The sequence below is a fragment of the Lagopus muta genome, chromosome 7, assembly GCF_023343835.1.
Source record: "Lagopus muta isolate bLagMut1 chromosome 7, bLagMut1 primary, whole genome shotgun sequence".
NCBI classification, from domain to species: domain Eukaryota; kingdom Metazoa; phylum Chordata; class Aves; order Galliformes; family Phasianidae; genus Lagopus; species Lagopus muta.
Window position 1 is genome coordinate 22376939 of NC_064439.1, and position 22700 is coordinate 22399638.

At 36.1% G+C, this 22700-nt stretch overlaps 1 protein-coding gene across 6 annotated transcripts in view; it reads left to right on the forward strand.

The window, feature by feature from the left end:
- AKAP9 (A-kinase anchoring protein 9) overlaps positions 1-22700 on the forward strand; it is a 102117-nt gene that overhangs the window by 61537 nt on the left and 17880 nt on the right. For 4 of the 6 annotated variants that reach the window (XM_048950312.1, XM_048950308.1, XM_048950310.1 and 1 more), the window contains 12 exons: positions 2321-2532; positions 6642-6804; positions 9491-9703; positions 10902-10940; positions 12150-12382; positions 13928-14047; positions 15394-15570; positions 15697-15801; positions 16217-16369; positions 16636-16815; positions 19444-20529; positions 22227-22367. In XM_048950312.1, the coding sequence (XP_048806269.1) occupies positions 2321-2532; positions 6642-6804; positions 9491-9703; positions 10902-10940; positions 12150-12382; positions 13928-14047; positions 15394-15570; positions 15697-15801; positions 16217-16369; positions 16636-16815; positions 19444-20529; positions 22227-22367 (2822 nt within the window). The other 2 variants (XM_048950309.1, XM_048950313.1) reach the window with 2 other exon arrangements.

The following is a 22700-nucleotide window of genomic DNA, read 5'->3' on the forward strand; positions in this document are numbered from 1 at the left end:
ATAAAATTTTGATAATAAAATAGAAAAAAATAATGCATTCACTAAAGTAAATCATTTCTGACCTTCTGAGCATAACCCATTTTATTGACAAGCAAAGTTCAGGTTGCTGTTTCTGCTGAGTTGTTTCAGCGTTTTAGGAGCTGGATCATTAAGGTCACGCGCTTATAATTGTTAACTTCACTTACACAGCATATAGAAGTTTAGTTGAGACCTCGGCTGAACTATTGGCTAACACAGGAATTCATTTCTAGAATTGAGAGTAAAGTTCCAAGTTCAGCCATAAAAGATACCATTTGAAGTTAACAGCATTTGTGCAAAGTAATTGGGTGAGTTTGGAGGCTGGAGCCAGAAATCACCATGAAAGAGCCCCTTTTGTGCTCTACGTGGGGCAGAGGGACTGTCTCCTGTGTGGTTGTGGCATCCCTTGAGCATTAAACCCTGTGATGTACTTCCTGAGCTCCTTCTTCCCTGGGTATGAGGAAAAATGTAGTGAGTGGTTATATTCACTGAACTGTACTGAATTATTTGTTGGTTTTCAGCTTGTAACCCCTAAACATAATTCCTTGTGGAAGTGTGGGAGTAAACTGAGACCTTAGGTCCAAGTAACACAAAATATATCTCAAATGAAATAGATACTGCTTCATAAATGTCAGTTGAGAGCTTATAAACAATATCTGTATCTGAAACTTCTGAGTAAACACTGTATCTTATGGTTTTGTGGACCATGACATCTGACATGCTGAACTACAACCTTCATGACAAAAGGAAAAACTATAAATCTTTTTCATTGCAGTGAGTGAGTTTACACTAGGAAAAGACATGTTTGCTTTTGAGGGTTTTATTCTATTCATTATTTTGGAAAAATAGGATTTGGGGAAGGAGAATTTAGTTCTAATACTCAGAGCAGAGATTATGTTGGTCACCATTATGAGGATTAGTACAAATTGGGGTTAGCTATTCAACTGCCATGAGGAGTTAATTAGATTTAACAGTGTTTCTATTTCTTACAACTACTGAAAATCTTCTGGAGATGTTGTGTCATAAAGGAACTGGGATTGTTTAATCTGGAGAGGAGGAGGCTCAGGGGAGACCTTATCGCTCTCTACAACTTCTGAAAGGAGGTTGTAGCAAGGTGGAGGTCAGCGTCTTACATAATTTTGCATCAGGCTACATATTTCTGTTTTTCTATATTTTCTATAGTGTTCATTTTTCTATTTGATTTACACTCATCATTGCACAATTCAGATGTACCTATCAGCCAAGCAATTCACTAAAATGTAAGGGTTATAGAAGATGAATTTTAGACTGAGATTCACTTATCATTGCCAACTTCACTCACATTTGTGACTAGATTGAAATTTGTGTCTGTCTTTAAAGACGGTATTTTTTCTAGATAGGAAAATTGAGATTAGAAAGAATTTTTTAAAAGATTTAAAAAAAAAGTCCATAGGCATTGACTTATCTCATCAGGAATAGTTACCTGCTGTTGGGATGTACTACTGTAGTGTTTCATACTGAATTTGAGTTTTTAAAACAGGAGAGTGCTTTCACTTGTCTTGCTTAAATAAATTCTAAATTAAGCTAATTTAGTATTTTCTAGGTGGATTACTGTCAGTTTAATAACACAAGCAAACTCTGTGCCTCCTGCTTTCAACCAAAGTGGATAAACGCCTTTAAGCCAATTCAGACCTCAGGAAGACTGAGAGTAGCAAGATATCATGTTGCCCATCAGTAGGAGCAGTTACCATACTTGGCTTGTTCAGCTACTCATTTTAATCAATTTTCAAGTTACTAATAACAATGCTGAATGCTGATGTTCTGTATTCTAGTCTTTATCCTGAGAAGTTGTCTGAATTATATGTGTGTCATGCCCTCTACTCTCTCAGGTCTGTGTTTTTGCATCAGTAACGGGAGCAGTCATGTTTTAAAGGATGTGAATGTAGCTGGGCACTAAGGAAAAGAATGACTGATGGTCAGAGTGTTTTTGTTTTGTTTTGTTTTGTTTATATTTTATAAGACAGTTTTGTAGTCATTGCCTCAATTTATTCCAAAGAGTAAAGAATCCAAAGCATACTCAAAGTATGTCTAAAAGATCCTGTTAATATCTCCTTTTCTCTCTCTTTCTCCAGCTCATTTTTAGCTAACACATTGAGTTTTGTTTATGTAAATTTTATTAAGTATTATTAAGATATTTCCCTTTCTGTCTTTGTGATCAAGACAAAATATTTTTATTGTGCTCTGATTGGTGTTTCTAACCATGTCTCATAGTTTTCATGTATTGAAGTCCTAAGAGTCTACATCAATACTGATGTTTTTCCAGAGTCCTGTTCCTCCTACCACGGCAGCAGTATGGGAGATGATGATATTAGCATGTGGTCAGGAGCTGCAGAGGAAGGACTGCTGAGCCAACATCTTGCAGAAAGTGGAGTGGAATTAGACCCTGAAAATGAAGAACTGGTTCTGAATATTAGTTCTCGACTGCAAGCGGCTGTTGAAAAACTTCTGGAAGCTATCAGTGAAACTTCCAATCAGGTAGTGTGTGATCTAATAGTGATGTGTTTTGAATTTTGTGTCTTAATTTTTTTGTTGTACTCTTTATTTTTCTCATGAATGTTTTTTTTTATGTGCCTAAAATCTATATACTCATTTTCAAAGCTGACGCAGTGCTTCAGGTGCCTATTCCAGAAATTCTGCTTCAGCATTACTTCACTGATGAATTTAGATTCACACTGGGAGTTGGGTATGGACTACAAAGGATGCCTGAATTTAGGCGTGTTTATCCATCTGGAGTGGTCTTTCATTCCTCATGGTCATTTCACATTTTGCTGCGATCCAGAGATGAGACAGGAGGTGTCAGAGCACATCTAGCAGACCCATTTGGAGGGAGAGGTATGAAGGGAACTGTGCCTGCTTCACTTGATATTTTGGTCAATTAATTCATCAAAAAGATGGAGCTCTCTGACTGCCACTTCTGACTATGATTTTAACCTGGCGGGTTAAACACATGCCTTTCTTGCTATCAGAAAAGGAGTCTGCACTCCAGTTTTCTAGTGTGTGTTTGAGACATGTGGCTCATGGATAGCTTCCAAAGAGGCAGCGTATGGATATTGCTTTCTTCTTTGCTGTAGGGGTATTTGCATAGTAGGATTTTAGTTTCTCTCTGGAGTATGTCTCTGTTAATTGAGGTTTGAAGGTATACTGAGAAAATACATGGTATCTCACAGTCTGTTCTTAGGTCAGTGTCATTTGAAAAACTCAGTCTTTAAATTCAGTTCTTTACCAGAATTCAAAGGCTGTAATGTGCTTTGTGCTACTGACCCATATGTGAGTTAACAGGTGATGCAGACAAACAACTTCAAAGTGTTGCAGTAATTAAGAATTAATGCTGCAACTATAGAAGTATGATCAATTCTCTATTACAGTTGGTGTTTCTTGTAAATATATTGCTGCTGCTGTTTAAACACAGTAGTTCTGTACATAAATGATTTTATTTTTGTGACTGATGTTTTTAAAGTACTTTTTATGATACCTGTGAAAGTAATCAATATATTCTAAGCAGCTTATTTTTGTTTATTCTCTATCGATCAGAAAGATTTATGTTACCTTCACAACTTTGTAGCTGAGACTTTGCCAGTATCTGTTGCCATTGTCTTGTTGTACTGTTACTGAGTTACACACAATTCCTGTATATACTGAGAGTTTGTATATTACATCTTTAAGTTACTTTGTGAAATACTGCAGGATGGAAAAAGTAGCCTAAATCAATCACAGAGAGAAAAGATTTTTAACCTTTCCTCTTAATAATTTGTGTTGTGCATATAAACCACTACGCATTTCATAAAACAAACTTTAAAGAGTGAGAGAAACCTGGCAACATCTTCAAAGTGACTGCTTGAGACCTGTCTAAACACACATTTCAGACTGAAGTGCAGTTTGAATCCTTTCAGACAAGATGCGGAGTGGGTGTGTTGTAATTCAGATTCCACCTGCTGGTGTTATATACAGGTAAATAAATCAGGCCCCTCCCCTGTTCTTCGGCTAGGAGATACTAACAGAAAGTCTTGAAACAAGCAGAGTCTGAGAAAGCTCTTCCTGTTCAATTAACTTGAAGAACAGGAATGAAGGCAAACAACAACATCTCTGTATTTCTCTTTCATTGGCCGTAGGGGAGGTGGAAAATCATTTTTAGTTTCTGTTCTGCTACCGTGCTTGTCTGCTGGAATGTACCTGCTCAGGTAAAACAAAATCGTGCTTCCCTGCTGTGGAAATTACCTGCCAGCTGCTACTGGAAGATTTGTGTTGCTTTTTCATGTGAAACTTCTCCAAGGAGGATTTTTAGGAGTGACCATATGAAGTTTTCGTGCATCTCCCCCTTGGATTTCTGCTCTCCTCAGTTACTCTTCTGACCCTGGGGATTCTCAGTTGGTTTGTCACTGACAGCACTGATGCATATTCTCAGACTGCTAAATGTATGTGTTCTGTTACAAATTTCTCTTAGCAATTTCTAAAGGCAGTTTAGCTAGTGCAAAATAGCGATGTGGCAGTTAAGAAGACAGTGACAGCAGCTTTTGGAAATGGATTCTTACCGCACGTACTGGGCAGCTAATCTGTTGAATCCTCTGTGGACAGAAGGCCAAGAAGAAGACATTTATGAGGTTGAATCTCGTGTGCCTTTGCCATATCCTTTTCCTTTCACTGAACACTTGGATGAGAATAATTCCGTAGTTGTAAATACTGCAATTTTTCACTTCAAACACAAAAAAAAAGGGCATATTTTAAAAGTTGTTTCTAAAATTTCCTTGCCTACACCACCTTACTCAGTAAGTATATATATATATTTTTTTAATATCTAAATCTGCTTAAATAGAAGAGAATGAATGCAGTGAAAAATGCTGTAAACTTGCTATGTATTGCTAGTGAGCATTTTTCCTAGACAGATTTAAATGAACTCTGAAACAGCTTTGGTTATAATTTTTTTTTTTCCAACAAAAGGAATTTAGCAGACATGGATGTATACTAACTTGTATAGAGTTAAAATCTTTTTTAAAAGTATGTCAATTATACTTACTACATTTTTTTTTCTCTATGAATTATTTATGAAGTGGAGGGAGGGCGCTGCAATCAGTTAAACTTTTCTTTTGTAGCTCTCATGCACTGAGTAGTACCATTAACTAGCACAAGCTTGCTGATGGCTTCTAATGATCCCATGAGAGAGTTTTTGTACTTGAAAAATAGTGCTCATGTTTCTGTTTCTTTTTGAGTTTTTTTCAGTATTATTTGGAATATTACCTTGACTTGTAATTACTGAAAAGAGCTGGTGAACAATTTTTGAGTTTTACCTAGTGCTGCATTACTGTGCATGTGATGCATTTCAGTAAGCCTTTTTTGTTGTTTTCTCCATGCAGTAAACTTGTTGTGTACTTTTCTTTTACTCAGAAGGGGCTCTGAATTTAAAATGCAGAACTTCAAAATGTAATAGAGTAAGAAGGCTCTACAATTTTTAAAATATTTTAATCCAATGCAAAAATTCAACTGCATCTGTTCCATTTTTAAACTCTTGTCAGAGTGCTCCTATTCAAGGTAATGATGGCCATCTGTAAAGGAATGCTCCAGAAATTAAGTTAAGTCTTTGGATTCACTGTATTACAAGAGAGAATTAATGCAGAAAAGAATGTACTCAGACATTCTTTTCAATGTTGTTTCAGTTTATTTATAAATGGATAATTTTGTGTGTAATGTTTTGTAAAATATTCCTAACCTGTTTTTGTCTGGGATTTTAAAGCAAGCTAATTGTGACCTGAGGTGAAGATGGTCAGAAAGCCATTATTTTTAAAGAAATTGAGAGATATTTGTTCAATATAAACTTAGCAAAGCCAAAAAAGTTACTGTCTTACAAATATTTGCCTGTTATCCATAATATTAAAGGGGAAAAAATGGGAGAGAAGCAGGAAATATGCGTTACTTCCTTTTCTGGAGTTAACATGTTGTCTTAGTTTGAGTACTGGACACACCAAGAACTCATGCCCCATTCAGGTCAGTTTGTATTTCAGTCCTTCCAAACCTGGGTGTAGACTGTATATGTTAATAGTTGAGAAGTATGGGTCTTCTTGGTAATTGGCCCATTCGTTATTACATATTTTGTGTAATTAGTAGTTCATTATCTTGGTGTCTTTTTTCATCTTTGTGTTTAGAGGAGAAAGAGATGAAAAACTTAGTTTTTATATCAAAACTTTATATCAAAAGTTTATATCAAAACTTCTGCTAGTTTTATGCACTGTGTTTAGCTATTCTAAGCATATGGTGCATGATAGCTTACTCACATGTATATTTACTCGTGTAAAGAAAGGTGAATCTAGAGTAAACTCATAAACCTGAAATTACCGGAACAAAAGACTCATATCTAGCCAGGTAGCTCATTCAGTTCAGCACGCTGAGAACTGTTTGTTTGCATATGCTTTTATACAGAATGTCCTCCTGTTCTTGTCTGTGAATATGTGTTGATCTTATCCAATGTCCACTGAAATTATGTAGGAATTCTCATCACACTGTTAAGCCACTATTAATGAAATATGAGAGAGAGAACAGTTATTTATTACAAGATATTTAATTTATCTAATCTCTATGATTTTCCCCTCTGGTAGCTTGAACATGCCAAAATTACCCAGACAGAACTCATGCGAGAATCCTTCAAAAAGCAAGAAGAGGCCGCAGAGTTTATCAGGTATCAGGAAGAGCTGCAGGAACGTCTCAGTGAAGAAACCAAAGCCAGAGAGCAGTTGGCTTTGGAGCTTAGTAAAGCTGAAGGTGAGTTTTTAATCTTTGCATGACTAACCTAGTAACTGGGTAAAGAAACTTCAAATTAGATCAGTTTCTTAATGAACTGCAGAATGTTACCGCTGTGTAATTCTGTTCAGCAATTTTTTAATTACTTTCCATTAAAAATAATAGTTTGAAAATGTGTTGTTATCCTCAAAATTAATTTATTTTGTTCTGTGCAATCAAACTGAAGTATTAGCAACTTAGAGTCATAGAACATAACAGTTCATGTCGGAAGCCTGCTCAAAGCAGGGTCAGCTAAAGCAGATTTCCCAGAGCTGGCCTATTCTAGTGTTTCATCACCCTCAAGGTGGGGATTGGGAAGGAAAAAAATTAATCTTACATTTAAATATAGTTTCTTGAATTCCATTTTGTGCCTTCTGCCTCTTGACCTTAACTTGGATCCACAAAACAGAGATAAAAACATGGAAACTTCAGGCTGAATTTGGTGATACAGTGATTATGTATTTCTACTTAACTTTGTTTGATGTGATGTTTGTAAGCATATTTGCAGCCACATCAAGAAGCAATTAAAAATATTAATGTTCCAGAGTGTTACAACCAAGGAAATCTAACATCTTTTTCGACATCAGAAAAAATATAAACAGATCTAAAGGTTTTAATACCATTTTTGTAGTCAAAAGCCCTTATTGTCAAAGCAGCCTTACTGTTTCAGTAGTTGAATGTTTTGTTTCCATCTAGCATCTCTATTATTATCTTTATATAGCAATTGGTAACTGACATTGGGAAAAGTTGCAAAAAACATCTATCCTGTATGTGAGATCCCCATAGTAATTAGAAAAATAATACATTAGTTCAGCAGACTTCTCTGTTTCAGAGTGGGAGCAAGTAGTTTCATAGCTAAATTTTATTACTAGAGAGTGCCACCTTGCCAGCTTTCCTCTTCTTTTTAAATAGATAATCCAAGCTGAGTTCACATGCTATTAATAGTTGTGACACACATAACTGGAAAGGAAATGTAGGTTTCTAAGCCATGTCTCTAAAATCAGGGACTGTTAGTAGCTTTATAAATCCTGAATTCATTACATCTTTTCAACATTTCTTTGGTAGGCTTCAGAAATCAATGCACCGTTTTGTCTGCTGATATAACAAAGCAGAAATGCCATACAACTCTTTTTTTTTTTACTTCCTGCTTATTGAACTGAGCTGTAAGCATAGTCTTACAAAGCCAAACTACGTTCTCTTATCAAATTCCTTAGATAGGCATGCAAAACAATGTCCAAGTTGATTATGTATCTGATGGTACTCTGTCTTCTCTTGATATAAACTGTGTCGCTTTTGATCATTTCTTTCTTATCACAAAAGCTGCTACAGCTGAGATGTTTTCAAAGCTCTGATGTTTTAGTGGTATAACTTACCTAACAAATGTGATGGAAAAGGTAACACCAATCAGTTTGTTCAATGACACTGGGAATGCTGACAACTTAAATTACATCTCTCTAAAAAAAAATACTAATAAACACAGGTGATCTTACCATCATATAAGACTTTTTTGTACCTTTTTGATTAGCATAAGCACTGTTTAAACTCTGGATACCCTCTCAGTCTCCAATCTGCTAAGTACTCATTGTGAGCATCCGCTGCTGGGAAGTGACTACTACACAGTTGGAATGGACTGCCCAGGGAAGCAGTGGAGTCATCATCCCTGGAGGCATTTAAGAAATGTGTGGATGTGGCACTGAGGTGCATATTTTAGCACTGGGAGTTGGTAGCTGAGGTTGATGGTTGGACTTGATAATCTTGAAGGTCTTCTTCAACCTAAAAGATTCTATGATTCTACTTTAGTATATTTTTCACAAGTTTGCCCCTCATAGTGGCTCTTCACTCTGAATCCAAGTCTGGAAAAAAAGACTGATCAGCAGTGCCTGATGGATGCTATGCATACGACCAGGCCCAAACTGTATCTGCAGAAAATGCTGTTACTTAATTTTCTTGTTGATAACTTTCATCTGTTTCTTTCATGGATTTAAGTGCTCAGAGCAGTTCCACATTTTTTATGTTGAAATCCAATGGAAACATCAATAGTTTCCCTATGTTCTCAAGCTATATTTAACACTGGCTCAAGACTACATATTTACACTGGCAGAGCTCACTTGAGTATTGGAAAAAATGCTACATTGGTTCAATGGGCTTAGTAAGACAAAACCTGTAAGATAGGGGTCTGTGTCTAGGTGACCAGGCTCAGACGTTGTATAGCTGATGTCTAGACTGTCCTCTAGAACCACCCATATCAGAGATGAGAGAACACACCTTACCGTGGAAATCTGTGAATCTTGCCCTCAGTTTTCCAGGAGTGCACTCTCCATGTTTAGTACTTTTACTGCACGATGAAATATCTTCAGACACAGCATGGCACTGTCCACATGAACTTATCTTCTTATTATTATGTTATGCTGAGTTTATTACATACTTTTTTTCTTGCTTTTGAGTGCTTGTTTGCTACCAAGGTTGACATGCAGAAAGAAATAGTTGTTCTTGGTTACGTGTTGTCCTTTTGATTGTTCATTGAGTAAGAAGAGAAGAACAGGAGCAGAATTTTTCAAGTACTGAGTATCTAACATACATGTGCGTTCATGTGAGATTACTGCAGTGACTTGACCATGCTAGAAGTCCAAATTCTTATTAAATCTACCTAAAAACTGATGTTCTACAGGCCTCATTGATGGTTATGCAGATGAAAAAGCATTTCTGGAAAAACAACTGCAGGAAAAAATAGATGTAATTGACCATCTTGAGCAAGAACTACTGTGTACAGGTAACAAATTGCAGGAATTAGAGGCTGAACAGCAGCAGATCCAGGAAGAAAAGGAGTTACTTGCCAGACAGAAGGATGCCATGAGAGCAGATGCGGGGCCAGTTGAGCAGCGTATGTATTCCCCACAGTCTTTCTATAAGATTTTATTATTTTTAAACAAGATAATGAGTGATCTTGGTGAAATTGTTTGTTTCTTTGTTTTTTACCTCTTTTTAATCTTTAATAAAAATCCGATGTGGCAAAATGTGATATTTTCATACCTAGTACCTAATGTTATTGAGATAACTTTACAGAATGTTTGAACAAAAAAATGAGTGTTGAGCCATTGTAGATGTTCTTGTAGTAAACAAAAGCTTGATACCTTTGGAAATCCATTATTTATATTACTGCTGAAGATGAATATCTCCAAGCTGGCACCTGTGTATAAAAATACTGGTCTAAGTATTTTTGAAACGGAGTTTGAGGCACTAGTGAGGTTATCTGCCAGAATGTGATTGAATTACACATGATGTCCATAGTTATTTTAGGCATCAAAGGTATGCTCCTATATCAGATACTGTGTTGGAGGAAGAATGGTGCAGGAGTTGCACAAGGAAAGGCTGTTGCCAGTACCAAAATCTACTTACTCAGTTCTCCAGAAAGTGAAATTCAGAAATTAAAAATTAAAATAATGGTGATGGCAAAATTTTTGGATAAATATCACATCAAAAATATCACATCAGTTTAACTAACTGCTTACTTGGGGGGCAAAAAAAAGCATTTGCCTTTATGAAGTAAATATGTCTTCTAATTTATTAGCTTAAGAAAGACTTAATGTTGTATATTTGAAAGGGAAGAAAATTGAAACAGTGGTAGTTATGAAGTACTATTCCTTTGAGAATTGCAGTGCTTGCATGAAATTAGCATTTTACTGACTGTCTAAAAGTTTATAGCAATTTATGTCTCTAGTTTTGTAAATTTTATTGATTTTATTTAAATTTTATAGTGAAATTTTAATAACAGCCAGTCACTACTTTACTGTAAAGATGATTCTTGTATGTGTCTCCAATTAAATTGTTTTATGTCTAAGTATTTTCAACTATAGCAACTGTATGGGTACCGTAAGGGTAAACTGTTTAGGTACTTACCTCATGCATACCAGAATAACCTACCTCATTCCCTAAGTTACCTCAACAACTTTGTCATTAAATGCCACACTCTCTTTGGCTTCATTTTCTCTTACATTGTTGCATCACAAGAAAACTACAGCTGGCATGTAAATTACTTTGCTTCTTTTTTTGTTTTATTCTCTCTCTCTCTATTCTCCTAGGCCTAGTAGATGCTGCAGTCGATGCAGCTTCCCAAGCAGGTGTGTTTGTATGTTGCATGGCCAATCCTGTAACTGGGTGGAAGATTTAGACGTACTGACATTGTTAATCAGGATTATTGGGCTTTTGGCTTACTGACATCACTTGTAATTCTTACTGGCCTGCAGCTTTGATGTTGTATTTCATACTCAGTTTTACATTTTGCTAACAACATTTCTTATTATTTCTATGCATAAATAAGCAAATTCATTAATAACCATCATCTTATTCACTTACGAATTACACATACTTAGTTGATATTGGAGGCATATTTTTGTAGGGTTTTTTTTTTCCACTTTTGTTTCCAAATATACTGAAGTTTCGTTTTAATTTCTAAACAATGTGTTATACAGACATACAATGGTTACCTTAAAATAAGAATTGGTTCAGTATGATGTAAGATGATGGTGCCTAAAGGATATTTCTTCTATATTGATTGTAAATTGTATTGTTTCTGTCTAATTATCAATCATGTTTTAAAGACTCTCCAAATGTAATTGCACTTTACAGTTTGGATTTTGCCTCAAGGGATGCCTTAACGGTTAGTTAACATGTACTTCAATGGGCTGTGGCTTAAGAGTCTTAATAGTGGTTTGGGGCTTTACTATATACGTGTGCCAGCATTTTCGTGAGGAATCAGAATTGGGCGCTCAGTCACTGATTTTTGCAAAGCCTCGGTTACAGATCAGTAATTTCCCCCTCTGCCTGGCAATCTTGCTAAGTCTTTCAGTATTTCCTACAAATTATTTCTACATATCGCATTAAATGCTGAAGCCTGAGAGCGGACTGATTTTAATCATCCTTAGGAGGAGAAAAATATTGGGTGTCTGGCATTTCCATAGCTAGCTCTTGTGCTGACTAGCTATGGTTCGCATCTGTGTTTTTCTTTCCTGTGCTGGTTATACAAAGGCTGTTTAATCTATGTGCAACTTAAATGGGGAAGTGATCTAATATCATTTCACTATCAGTCCTCTGAAGTCCATCTAAAGGACAGCAGTTTTGGAATGAATTTGCTATAATGATTATCTTGATCACTTCTCACCAAAAAAAAAAAAAAATCTAAAAATGAAAAATAGTAAAAACCCAAACCAGTTAATGTCCTTCTGCAGACTACAGCATGGATATATGCAGCCTTGGGAAGTGGTTTTGTTTCATAACATTGAAAACTATTCATATCTAAAAATAGCGTGTGATGATTTTATTATAACCAGAATTACTAGAGGAAACAGAAAAGCTAATGAAAGAAAAAATTGAAGTACAGCGTCAAGCTGAAAAAGAATATGATGACCTTCAGAAGCAAGTGAAAATCTTGGAAATAGACTTGGAGGAACAAGTCAATCGTTTCATAGAGCTAGAGCAAGAAAAAAATGCCGAGCTTATGGACTTAAGGCAGCAAAACCAGGCTTTGGAGAAGCAACTTGAGAAAACAAGAAAATTTCTAGATGTAAGTATGGTGAAAGGAGTGTTTCATGAAGGTGGGTGGGTGCGCACTTGTGCTGAGGTTTGGTTTAGCAGTAAATGCTTGGTGGTTGTTGTTTGTTTGTTTGTTTCCAGCAAATACCTGGAAACTGAGGTCTGCTGGAATTAATTACTCAGTTTCAGTTGTATTTTGAAATAGAAAACATAATTTCTCTAGCTTTCTTTTATACTTTTTAATATACCTTTTTTATCATAGCATCTAAAAATCTATCTCTAGATATTAAGCTACTTCTCCCAAGCAGTTATATGTGCATTTGCCCACATTCACAATGGCGGCTGCCTTTTTAATGTACCCAGTTTCTTCCTTCCTACAGGCTGTCTCAGCCATTTAAACAATACTGTGTTTTCAGTATACACCGTCATCTCTGCAGTCATCTTTGCCCAATTTTTTTCCTGTTAAGTCTCTTATACTTGGGACAAAACTATTATTTCTGTGCATTTTCAATAGATTCTTAACTGCAAGTAAGGTGTAACAGTTTCATACGTAATACCAGACTCTGACACCAGCTGATCTGTCTCTAAGCAACATTGAAGGAGAGATCTTTCCAGTTACTTCTTACCACACTTATGTTTGCTTTATTTCATTTTCTACAGTTACCTGCTTATTTTTCACACTGAATCTAATGTGTCATATGACAAGATTTAGAAGTTAAAATTTTTCTTACCAGTCCCATTGTCATAAATGCAGTACAGAATTACAGATAGCATGTACTGGAGAACTATGAATTTTTGAGATTTTTTTAATTACAGAATTAGAATTCTGATTTTTTTTATTCCAGTTTTCTGGATTTCTGCAAAATGTTTTGTTTCTTGACAGAAGCATTCCTCTTTTTATCAGATACTTGAGATAATTTATTTTAATACATCTAATAAGGTCAGACAAACCTTAAAGGTGCTTATTCATTGGATACTGGCAGTTGCATACTATTTCCTCTATAATAATACATTTCACAAATATCAAACTGGAATATAACAACTGGAATTGGTCAAAAGGGAAACTGAAATTCAAAATTTGAACAATTTATAAATATTTGTAATCTTGGTGAGCTTTTGTGGCTTGTTTAGGCATTATTTTATTTGTTTGGGGTTTTCTTGGGGTTGTTCGCTCTTCACCGATATTTGCATAATTAATTCTTAATTCCTATTCTTAATTCATATTTATGCTACGTATATTGAAGACAAGCATTAAGAAAAAAATAAAATAAAATATTGACTTATTGCCATTCATGTGGGGTGCCTGGCATAGGAGAAACAAGACCGTCAGTTTTGTGAAATAATACTTGGTTAATCTGTGCTGTCTTCATTTTTTTAACAAAACACACAAACTATGAAAGCTGAAAGAGTTTTAAGCCATAGCTGCAATAGGTTCTGCTACATCAAACCACAGACCTGCTGATACATTAAAAAAAAAACGACCTCACATTAAAAAAAAAATACAATATAATAAGATATTTAATTCAGATACTTTTTAAAATCAAATAGTGTATCGACATGATTCTGTAACTTCCAGGAGCAAGCAGTTGACAGAGAGCATGAGAGAGATGTGTTCCAGCAAGAGATACAGAAGTTGGAACAACAGCTGAAGGTTCCACAAAGGAGTCAGCCTGTCAATGAACATCAAAGCAGAGAGGTCAGATGTTTTATTACTTCTCATTTTATCTTACATATTCACTGTATACAACTCTTAAGGTATTGCAATTGAGCTATTTTATGGTGTACCTAGTCTACAAGCATTTACAAGCCGGGAGAGTATACCCCCAACAGATGACTGTGCTGTGGGAGAGCTCTGTTTTGGAGTTTTATTGGGGCTGCTTAGTAGTAAACATATACCCATGAGGATCACCGAGTCCAACTCCTGGCTATATGCAGCACCACACAAAATCCAAACCCGAGTTCTGAGAGCACTGTCCAAACACTCATAGAACTCTGACAGCTCAGGGCTGTGCCCACTACCCTGGGCAACCTGTTCCGTGCCCAGCACCCTCTGGTACAGACCCTGTCCCTAACCCCCAGCTGCCCTCCCCTGACTCAGCTCCATGCTGTTCCCTCGGGCCCTGTCACTGTCACAGAGAACAGAGCTCAGCGCCATGAGGAGCTGCAGCCGCCATGAGGCCTCAGCCTCCTCTGCTCTGGGCTGAGCAAACCTGGCACCTCAGCCACTCCTTTATACATCTTGTCCTCCAAACCCTTCACCATCTTCACAGCCCCCCTCTTTAATAGTTTACGTTCTTCTTGCATTGCAGCAGCTGGAACTGCAGCAGCACAGAGCTCGCCTGGTGCCACCCCGTCGTACAGTTGGCCCTTCTGGCTGCGCTGCTGACTCACCTTCAGATTGCCATCAACCAGAACCCCCAGATCCCTTTCCGTGGGGATTCTTTTAGAACTTCTTGTGGTTGGCAATTACACAGCCCTCCAATTTGTTAAGATCTTTTTGCAAGGCCTCTCTAACTTCGAGAAAGTCAAAAGGTCCTCTTGATATAGTGCCATCCATGAACTTACTTAGTATACCTTCATGTCCTGCATCCGCGTCATTTATGAAAACATTAAAGTGAACTGGCCCTAAAATGAAGCCCTGCAGAACCTCACCTGTGAATGGCCTCCAAACTGATGTACTCCATCACATTTATAACCCTATGAGCCCAGCCTGTAACACAGTTGTCCACCAATTGTGTTTGGTCCTAACCTAGCTGTATGCTGGACATTTTGTTGAGGACACTGTGAGTAACTAAGGCAGTACTAGAGAGCAAGTGATACAGCATGGAATACTTGACTTCTTTGAGAATGCTAATAGTATTTGTTGTATGTAACACTACGATGTCCTAATTTTGCTTCTGTTCCACCTAAAGAATAAGAATTTCGTTACAAGAAAAAAAAACGGATTTTTTTTTCTCCATAAAAGATGAGCGCTGATACTATTGCTAGCAAACCCTTTCAACCTACTACAGTATATTCATCTTCTTTCTGTATTGTCACCAGGTTGAACAATTAACAAATCATTTAAAAGAAAAAACAGACAAGTGCAGTGAGCTTTTGCTTTCTAAGGAGCAACTTCAGAGAGATATACAAGAACGAAATGAAGAAATTGAGAAATTAGAATGCAGAATAAGAGAACTGGAACAAGCTTTAATCATCAGCGCAGATAACTTGCAAAAGGTATTCTTGGTTTAAAATTATAATGTATTTATTCCTTTCTTATTTTCTTGAGAACAAAGCAGTATATCCTTTTGATTTGTTTCTCATTAAACAAGTCAAGTAACTAATTTTAATGCATGTTTATAGGTGGAGGAAAGGAAACAATTTGGCACCATTTTTGTAAAAGGAGAATTACCTCTTGAAATACAACTGCAAGCTGAACGAGAAGCTGTGGACAGAAAAGAAAAGGAGGTAAGATGTCTGTGTAATGTTTCCACTGATAGTTTGGATTATTTGTTTTTGCTTACTTTTGAATATAGTAAACTATGCAGATAAAAATTTAAACAGATGAAATAGCTGTCCAAATCCCTTTGAAGTTCTCTTGTGAGCTGTAATTGTTATAATTTCTGTTAATGTTTATGAGTTACAAGAGAGTTTCTGTACTCAAAGTTCAGCCTAATTAAGAAAATATTCATAGTGATCTTAGCTGATTTTTAGTGTGTTTTAAAATTCCATTCAGAGACTCAGAATGTCGCCGAGTATATATTCAATTGTTTTTGCCTACCAAACTCTTCTTTTTACAGAAGACATTGCACTTGAAAATTACAGCATTTAACGTTTGCTATGGTTGTCTGTTCTTTTTTCACTACTTGTTTTGTGAGCATAGGTCACAAACCTTGAAGAACAACTGGAGCAGTTTCGAGAGGAGTTAGAAAATAAAAATGAAGAAGTTCAGCAGTTGCACATGCAGCTAGAAATTCAGCGAAAGGAGTCTACTACACATTTGCAAGAGCTTGAACAAGAGAACAAATTATTTAAGGTAATTATGTAACTGGGAAGCCTAGAACTTTATTTTCCCTTCTCAGAAACAATTTCTTGAAAAATGGCAAGATGTCAAATTATTTCTTTTTCTCAAGCATTTTGCAGTTCAACTTGCAAAATACTATGAAATTTGTATAATAACTTCTTATTCCATAAGATATGTTGTTCCTATACCTTAATATTCATACAAAAATATGCAGAAAATGTCATGTATAACTGTAACGTGATTTTGATTTTTTTGTGGGTTGGATTTTTTTTTTGCAGGATGAAATGAAAATACTGGGACTAGCTATCCAGAAATCTGAAGATGCCACCATAAAAGACCATCACTTAGTGGCTGGGAAACTTGCTCACATCATGCAAGAAAAGGAGCAAGAAATAGATAATCTTCATGAACAAATTGCAAAACTGCAACAGCAACTTGAAGGCACAACTGACAACAAAGTACATACTTTTGAAATCTTTTTTCAGAGTCCTGCCTTGTTGCTAGCTTTAAGAATAGTAAAAATGTGAATATTTCCCTTTACAGTATCTTCTGTTCCTGCTTTAATTTAAAAATATTAATGTTTCAGTATCAAACAGTGTTTTTACACTGATCTGCTTTTCCTCCTCCACTCTTTTTATACTGTGAATACATTATACTTGCTTTCTGCTTGTTTTTCTGCATTATTTCTGTTTCATTTTTTGTCTAAAGCTCTTCTTTCCTTATTCTTCTTGTACTTCTGAAAATTTAGTGTTGTTTAGGTAGCTGGACTGAATCTCAGCATGTGTTTTACCATCTTGCAGGGGCTAACCTTCAGTTATGTCCAACAGTGAAACCTGTTAGACTTACTGTTCATTTTAGTAGCTGAACTTCTCGTGAGCTTGTATAAATGCTTTGCCATCATGCTGATGTTGGCAACATATTTAATCCAGTTTTGAAATGTGGTGGTTGTACAAGCAACAAGCTGTCTTCTCTTAAAAAAAAAATAGAGCAAATAAAGCAGATTCATCTTTATGTACTGTTTAACACTGATAGTTTTCTGGTACGTTTCAATCATGTGTTCTTATGAAAATAAGCTTCCCTTGCTCTGGCATACTTGCAATTTATACAGATATAATGAACTTGATTTCAGTAGTTACGCTACATATTTTGTATTCATGTAAGTAGAAGAAACTGGCCTCTGGTCTCATATTTTTTGTAGCAGAAACATTGGATATTTTCAGTGGAAGAATGTTGCATTCTGACTTTTTAAAACATGAAATTTTTTAGTCGTAAACCTTGTCCCCAGAGCCCAAATTATTCAGTAAGGTAATAATAAAAACTCTTTCACCCGTCAGCAGCTCAGTGTTTAGCAGAACATTTCACTGAGGCGTATTGGATCCACTGAAATGAAATAGAGCTTTGACTGGATAATTTCACTGAGTTTGTGTGTGCTACTTCTACTTATAATGAATCTCAGTGAATAATTAGAAAATTTTGAATTGGATTTAGGAAAGTGCATTTAGAAAAGATCATATTTCAGGAATCTAGAACAACTCTGCTTTATATAATGACCATGGTAAGAGAGTTACATTTCTTGCCTTGAGGAAAATACCTAGGATTTAGGTGTAGTTCATTTTAATGATTGGTTCTTTTCCTGTAGTATAATTCCATTTTCTTAATTTCATCTTCTTACCCTGTTTTAGTTTCCAGAACATTAAATAATTACTGTTTGCTTGTGTATGAGATCAGCATTAAAAAATGAATAGATCATCCTTAGGTTAATCCCTTTTTTAATCCTATGGACATCTTCATCCCACAGAGTGCTTTTCTTTTAATAGCTGTATATGCCTTGTGTGGCCCTTTATTCTACTGTTATGAAGAAGAGAAGCTGTTAAGCTCACTGGATAGCAGCCAGCAGGGTCGATGTTCTTTTCTTCTGAAAACCAAGGCCTTGTTCACATTTTCTTTAGTGCTGTTGAGCTTCCTTCAGTCTTGATCACATTTTTCATTTATTCTTAAACCTATTATAATTAATACAAAGTTATTTTAGTGTTTAACTAACTAAACCTAATAAAATAGTGAGAGATAAAGGGAAAAGCACAGCTACTTTAGTAATAAATTTTGTTTTCTTTCTTTCTTTTTCTCCTCTTCCTAATAATTTGTAAAAGGCCCTTTTACTGTTCTTAACTATTTTATATACCATAACTATTTTCATTTCACATTCTTCCTTTCAGAATATTCTTGAGAAATTTCCTTTTGTGTTGGTTTTTGTTTGTTTGTTTGTTTTTTCAATTCCAGTGCATAAGCACTGCTCAATTCAGATCTCCAGACATTCTATTAGGAAAATATATCCACTTATTCTTTTGACTTTATAGTGAGTTTTCAGTGTTCTTATATAGTCTTTTGAAGTATTGCTTCTACTACAGTTTAATAAGTGGTTTTTATGGTTAATTTTATAAATCTTACTCTGTCTGGAGTCTGCTTGTCATATTTTTCCTTTTGATAAGATTTTTTAAAAAACTTATTAAATTTATTTTCATGAATCATTTGATTTTTTTGTGTGTGCTTTTTCCCATTTATTTCTTATTAGAAACTGATATAAGATGGCTCCTTTTTCTCTGTATTATAGAGTCACCAGTCTCATATTTGCTTAGTTACATCCTTCAATGAATTTCTTTGAATTTTATGTCCTTTGCATAAAATTGTAGAATCGTAGAATGTCTTGGGCTGTTTTAATTTTCAGAGGAAAGGAAAAGCTAAATCTTTAGAGTAAACTGTTGGGAAAAAGCATTGTGAACACTGGGACTTCAGCATTTTGTACTTCTGTAAATATTATGAATGCTTTCGCTTCATTTGATACTTTTACTCCTACATACAGAGTTTATTCAGGTCACAGACTTTGTCATTCCTATGTGAAGGTATCTTGATTGTCACAGACCTTTACAAGGGACGTGCCATCAAGAAGTTCACGTATAACATACCTTTATTTACAAGACACTGCAAACTGTGAAAAAACTGTTATTGTGAAGTCCAGGAACTGGACTAAACTGAAGGTTTTGTAGTTACTCATTATTGTTGCACAACTTTTTTGTTGTGCTTTTTTGCAGGTTTTTGAAGAACAAAATGAGCATATACGGGACCTTGAAGCCCAGGTAGAATGTCTGAAAAGTGATCAAGAACGTGTGAAGAGAAAGAATGATGAGGAAATAGAACAGTTGAACGATGTAATTGATAAGCTTCAGCAAGAACTGGCAAATATTGAACAAATACCTGCAGATTTCACTGCTTTTCATGAGGATGCTGACAGTCTGAAACACACACTTGAAACAGTTCTGGCAGAAAAAGAGGCTTTGGAGAAGCAAGTAGAAAGTATTAATTTAGAGGCATCTCAAACAAAGAATGAGCTTGAGGAAACTAAGTTAGAAATGAACCAGCTAAAGCAAGAAATGAACGTTTTAAGAAAAGAACATGAAGAAGTAACAGAGAAGTATAAGTGTGCACTGATGAAAGGTGATAGAGAAAAAACAGAAGTTGGGAGCAACAGGAAAACTGAGGAAATGGATGAAGTCTCATGTGAGATGACAGAACTGCGAGATCAAACCCAGCTCGGGTCTTCTGATGAAAATACAAGGATCACCATTAGCAAGATGGAGGTGCAGCTGCAGCAACTTCAGGCATGCATTAAGGAGAAAGATTCAGAACTGTGTCAGTCCTACAATGAAATAAAAGATCTGAAAGAACAAGGAAAAGCTGAAAGAGAAATGCTTGGAAATAAAATATTGGAACTAGAGAAAACACTCATGGAAAAAGTCGCAGCTGCCCTCGGGAGTGAGGTTCAGCTAAATGCAGTCCAAGAACAAGGGAAATTCTTGAGAGAAATTCAGGAAACTTCAGAATGTCTGGAGGAAGTAAGCAAGCACCCCCAGACAGAAGGTGTGAGTGATATTACTGAAAATGAGGTAGAATCAGAAGTATCACTCTTAACACAGAGGCTTAGAGAGGTGGAGGAACAGCTGGCAAAGACAAATCACAGCTTGGAGCAAGAAAAAGAAAATGTAAAAGTTACACAACAGGAATCTAAATTGAAAGAAGAGAGGCTATTGGAACTTCAGCAATTACTAGAAGAGGTTCAAGAGAAACACAGAAGTGAGATTCAGAAATACATTAAGCAAGAAGAAATGGATACATATCTGGTAATTATATGCAATTTTCTTTTGGCATGTTTTCACTAAAATCATTTCCTTGTGTGTAAACTGTAACAAATGCAGAACTTCACACAACTAGCAATAGAAATATCCTGCTGTGTAGAGTAGATCTTCATTTCTCATTTATTCTTGGAGTTACAGGAAGAAAAATATATTATTTTAGATGAACTCTACTATCAATTTTGTTTTGCATTAATTGATTTGCATTTTGAGCATATACTTTCTTATTATTACTTTGAATTTGCATGTATTGGGGAGAATCACACTTATGGCAAGAAGTAGACCAATCAAAATGGCAGAATCTTCTGGAAGAAGGTTCAGAATGGATAAGGGAGTGATAGTAGTTTGTCTGAACATTTTTATTTGTTTATAGAATTATAGAACCGTACAGGCTGCCCAGAGAGGCTGTGGATGCCCTAGAGGTGTTCAAGGCCAGATTGGATGGGGCCCTGGGCAGCCTGGTCTAGTATTAAATGGGGAGGTTGGTGGCCCTGCATGCAGCGGAGGGTTGGAGATTCATGATCCTTGAGGTCCCTTCCAGCCCTGTCCATTGTGTGATTCTGTGAGCTTGGAAAGACCACTAAAATCATGAAGTCCAACCACCAACTCATCACCACCATACCACTGGATCATCTCACTCAGTGCCACATCTACCCTTTTCTTGAAAATGTCCAGGGATGGTGACTTTACCACCTCCGTGGGCAGCACATTCCAGTGCCTCACCACTCTTTCTGAGTAGAAATTATCCAGCCAAAACCTCCCCTGGCAACTTAAACCATTACCATTAAGTATGCTTTGATTTTTGTTTTACGTCGTTTTCTTTCTTGCCTTGATTCCAAGTATATTTCTTACTGGTAGCTTTCACAAATGTATATTTGTCCTGATTCACATCCATCACTGGTTATGTTGCATCTGAATTTAAAACCTTTGTAGTTCATTGGGCCTAATTAAAGAAGTTGGGCTTGCTTGCTGAAGTTCAAAGAGGTCGTGAAACCCAGTACTGGATCAGAAAAGGTTCGAAGACCTTTCATCGAAGGACAGATTGAATGAATGTCATATATGTGTTATAAATTCAGTGATATTATCAGACTTTATTTCCTACTGGCTGTTGACCTTCCTCCCCATGCCTTCTAGATGGTCTTTACTTCCACAAGAAACCAGTTTGTAGGAGTTAATCAAGGAAAAGGTTCTTAATTTTTAGAGGATGTGTTAATTGAAATAACATAGATTTGTTTTTCCCTGTCTTGAAGGAATGGGGCTGTTCAGTCTGGGGAAAAGGAGGCTTATTGCTCTCTTCCAATATCTGAAAAGTGCTTACAGCAAGAGCTGGGTTGGTCTCTTCTCACTGGTGACAGGATGAGGAGAAATGGCTTGAAGTTGTGCCATGGAAAGTTTAGGTTGGATATCAGGAAAACCTTTACAGAAAGGGTTGTTAAAGCACTGGAATAGGCTCCCCAGGGAGGTGGTTGAGTCACCATCCCTGGATGTGTTTAAAAACCATTTGGATGTTAGAGTTAGGGTGGTATGGTTAGGTTGAGGTTGGACTTGATGATGTTTGAGGTCATGAAAGACTCTCATTACTTTCATGTGTGATTTTAGTAAATCAGCATGAGTAATCAATGTTATTAATTCTTGATTGTTCATAAGATTCTTCCTCTTTTTCCGTACCTTGTGTTGCATCATAGGCAGGAGCACAACTCACGGAGAGACAAAATGATAATGCACTTTCTAATGAACTAGAGAAAGTTAAAGAAGAAGCAGCTGCTGCTAAGGAAGAACTGAGCAGTTGCAGAGAAGAGACAGAAAAACTTCACAAGGAGCTATCAGTAAGAACCAGATTGTTCTCTAATGTATTTAAAGCAAATTATTACAAAGGACTGATTATAACTTTTGCTATTTTCTAAAACATCCTGTAGAGAGCATGCCACTAGGAATAACAGTTGTTCATTACCTACTGTCAGTGCAATAGAGGTGATGGTGTAGACCAAAACTTCATTTAATGCCAGAGATTTATAATCCAATCCAATGCAACAGTGGATCTAGAGGTGTATTTCTTAAGATAGTATATTTGTCACCATGTGTCATAGCCACTTTAAAATAGAACTAAACTGAGTTGCAGCTGTATAGAGAGTTGTTTAGGTCTTGTTTATTTCCAAGGA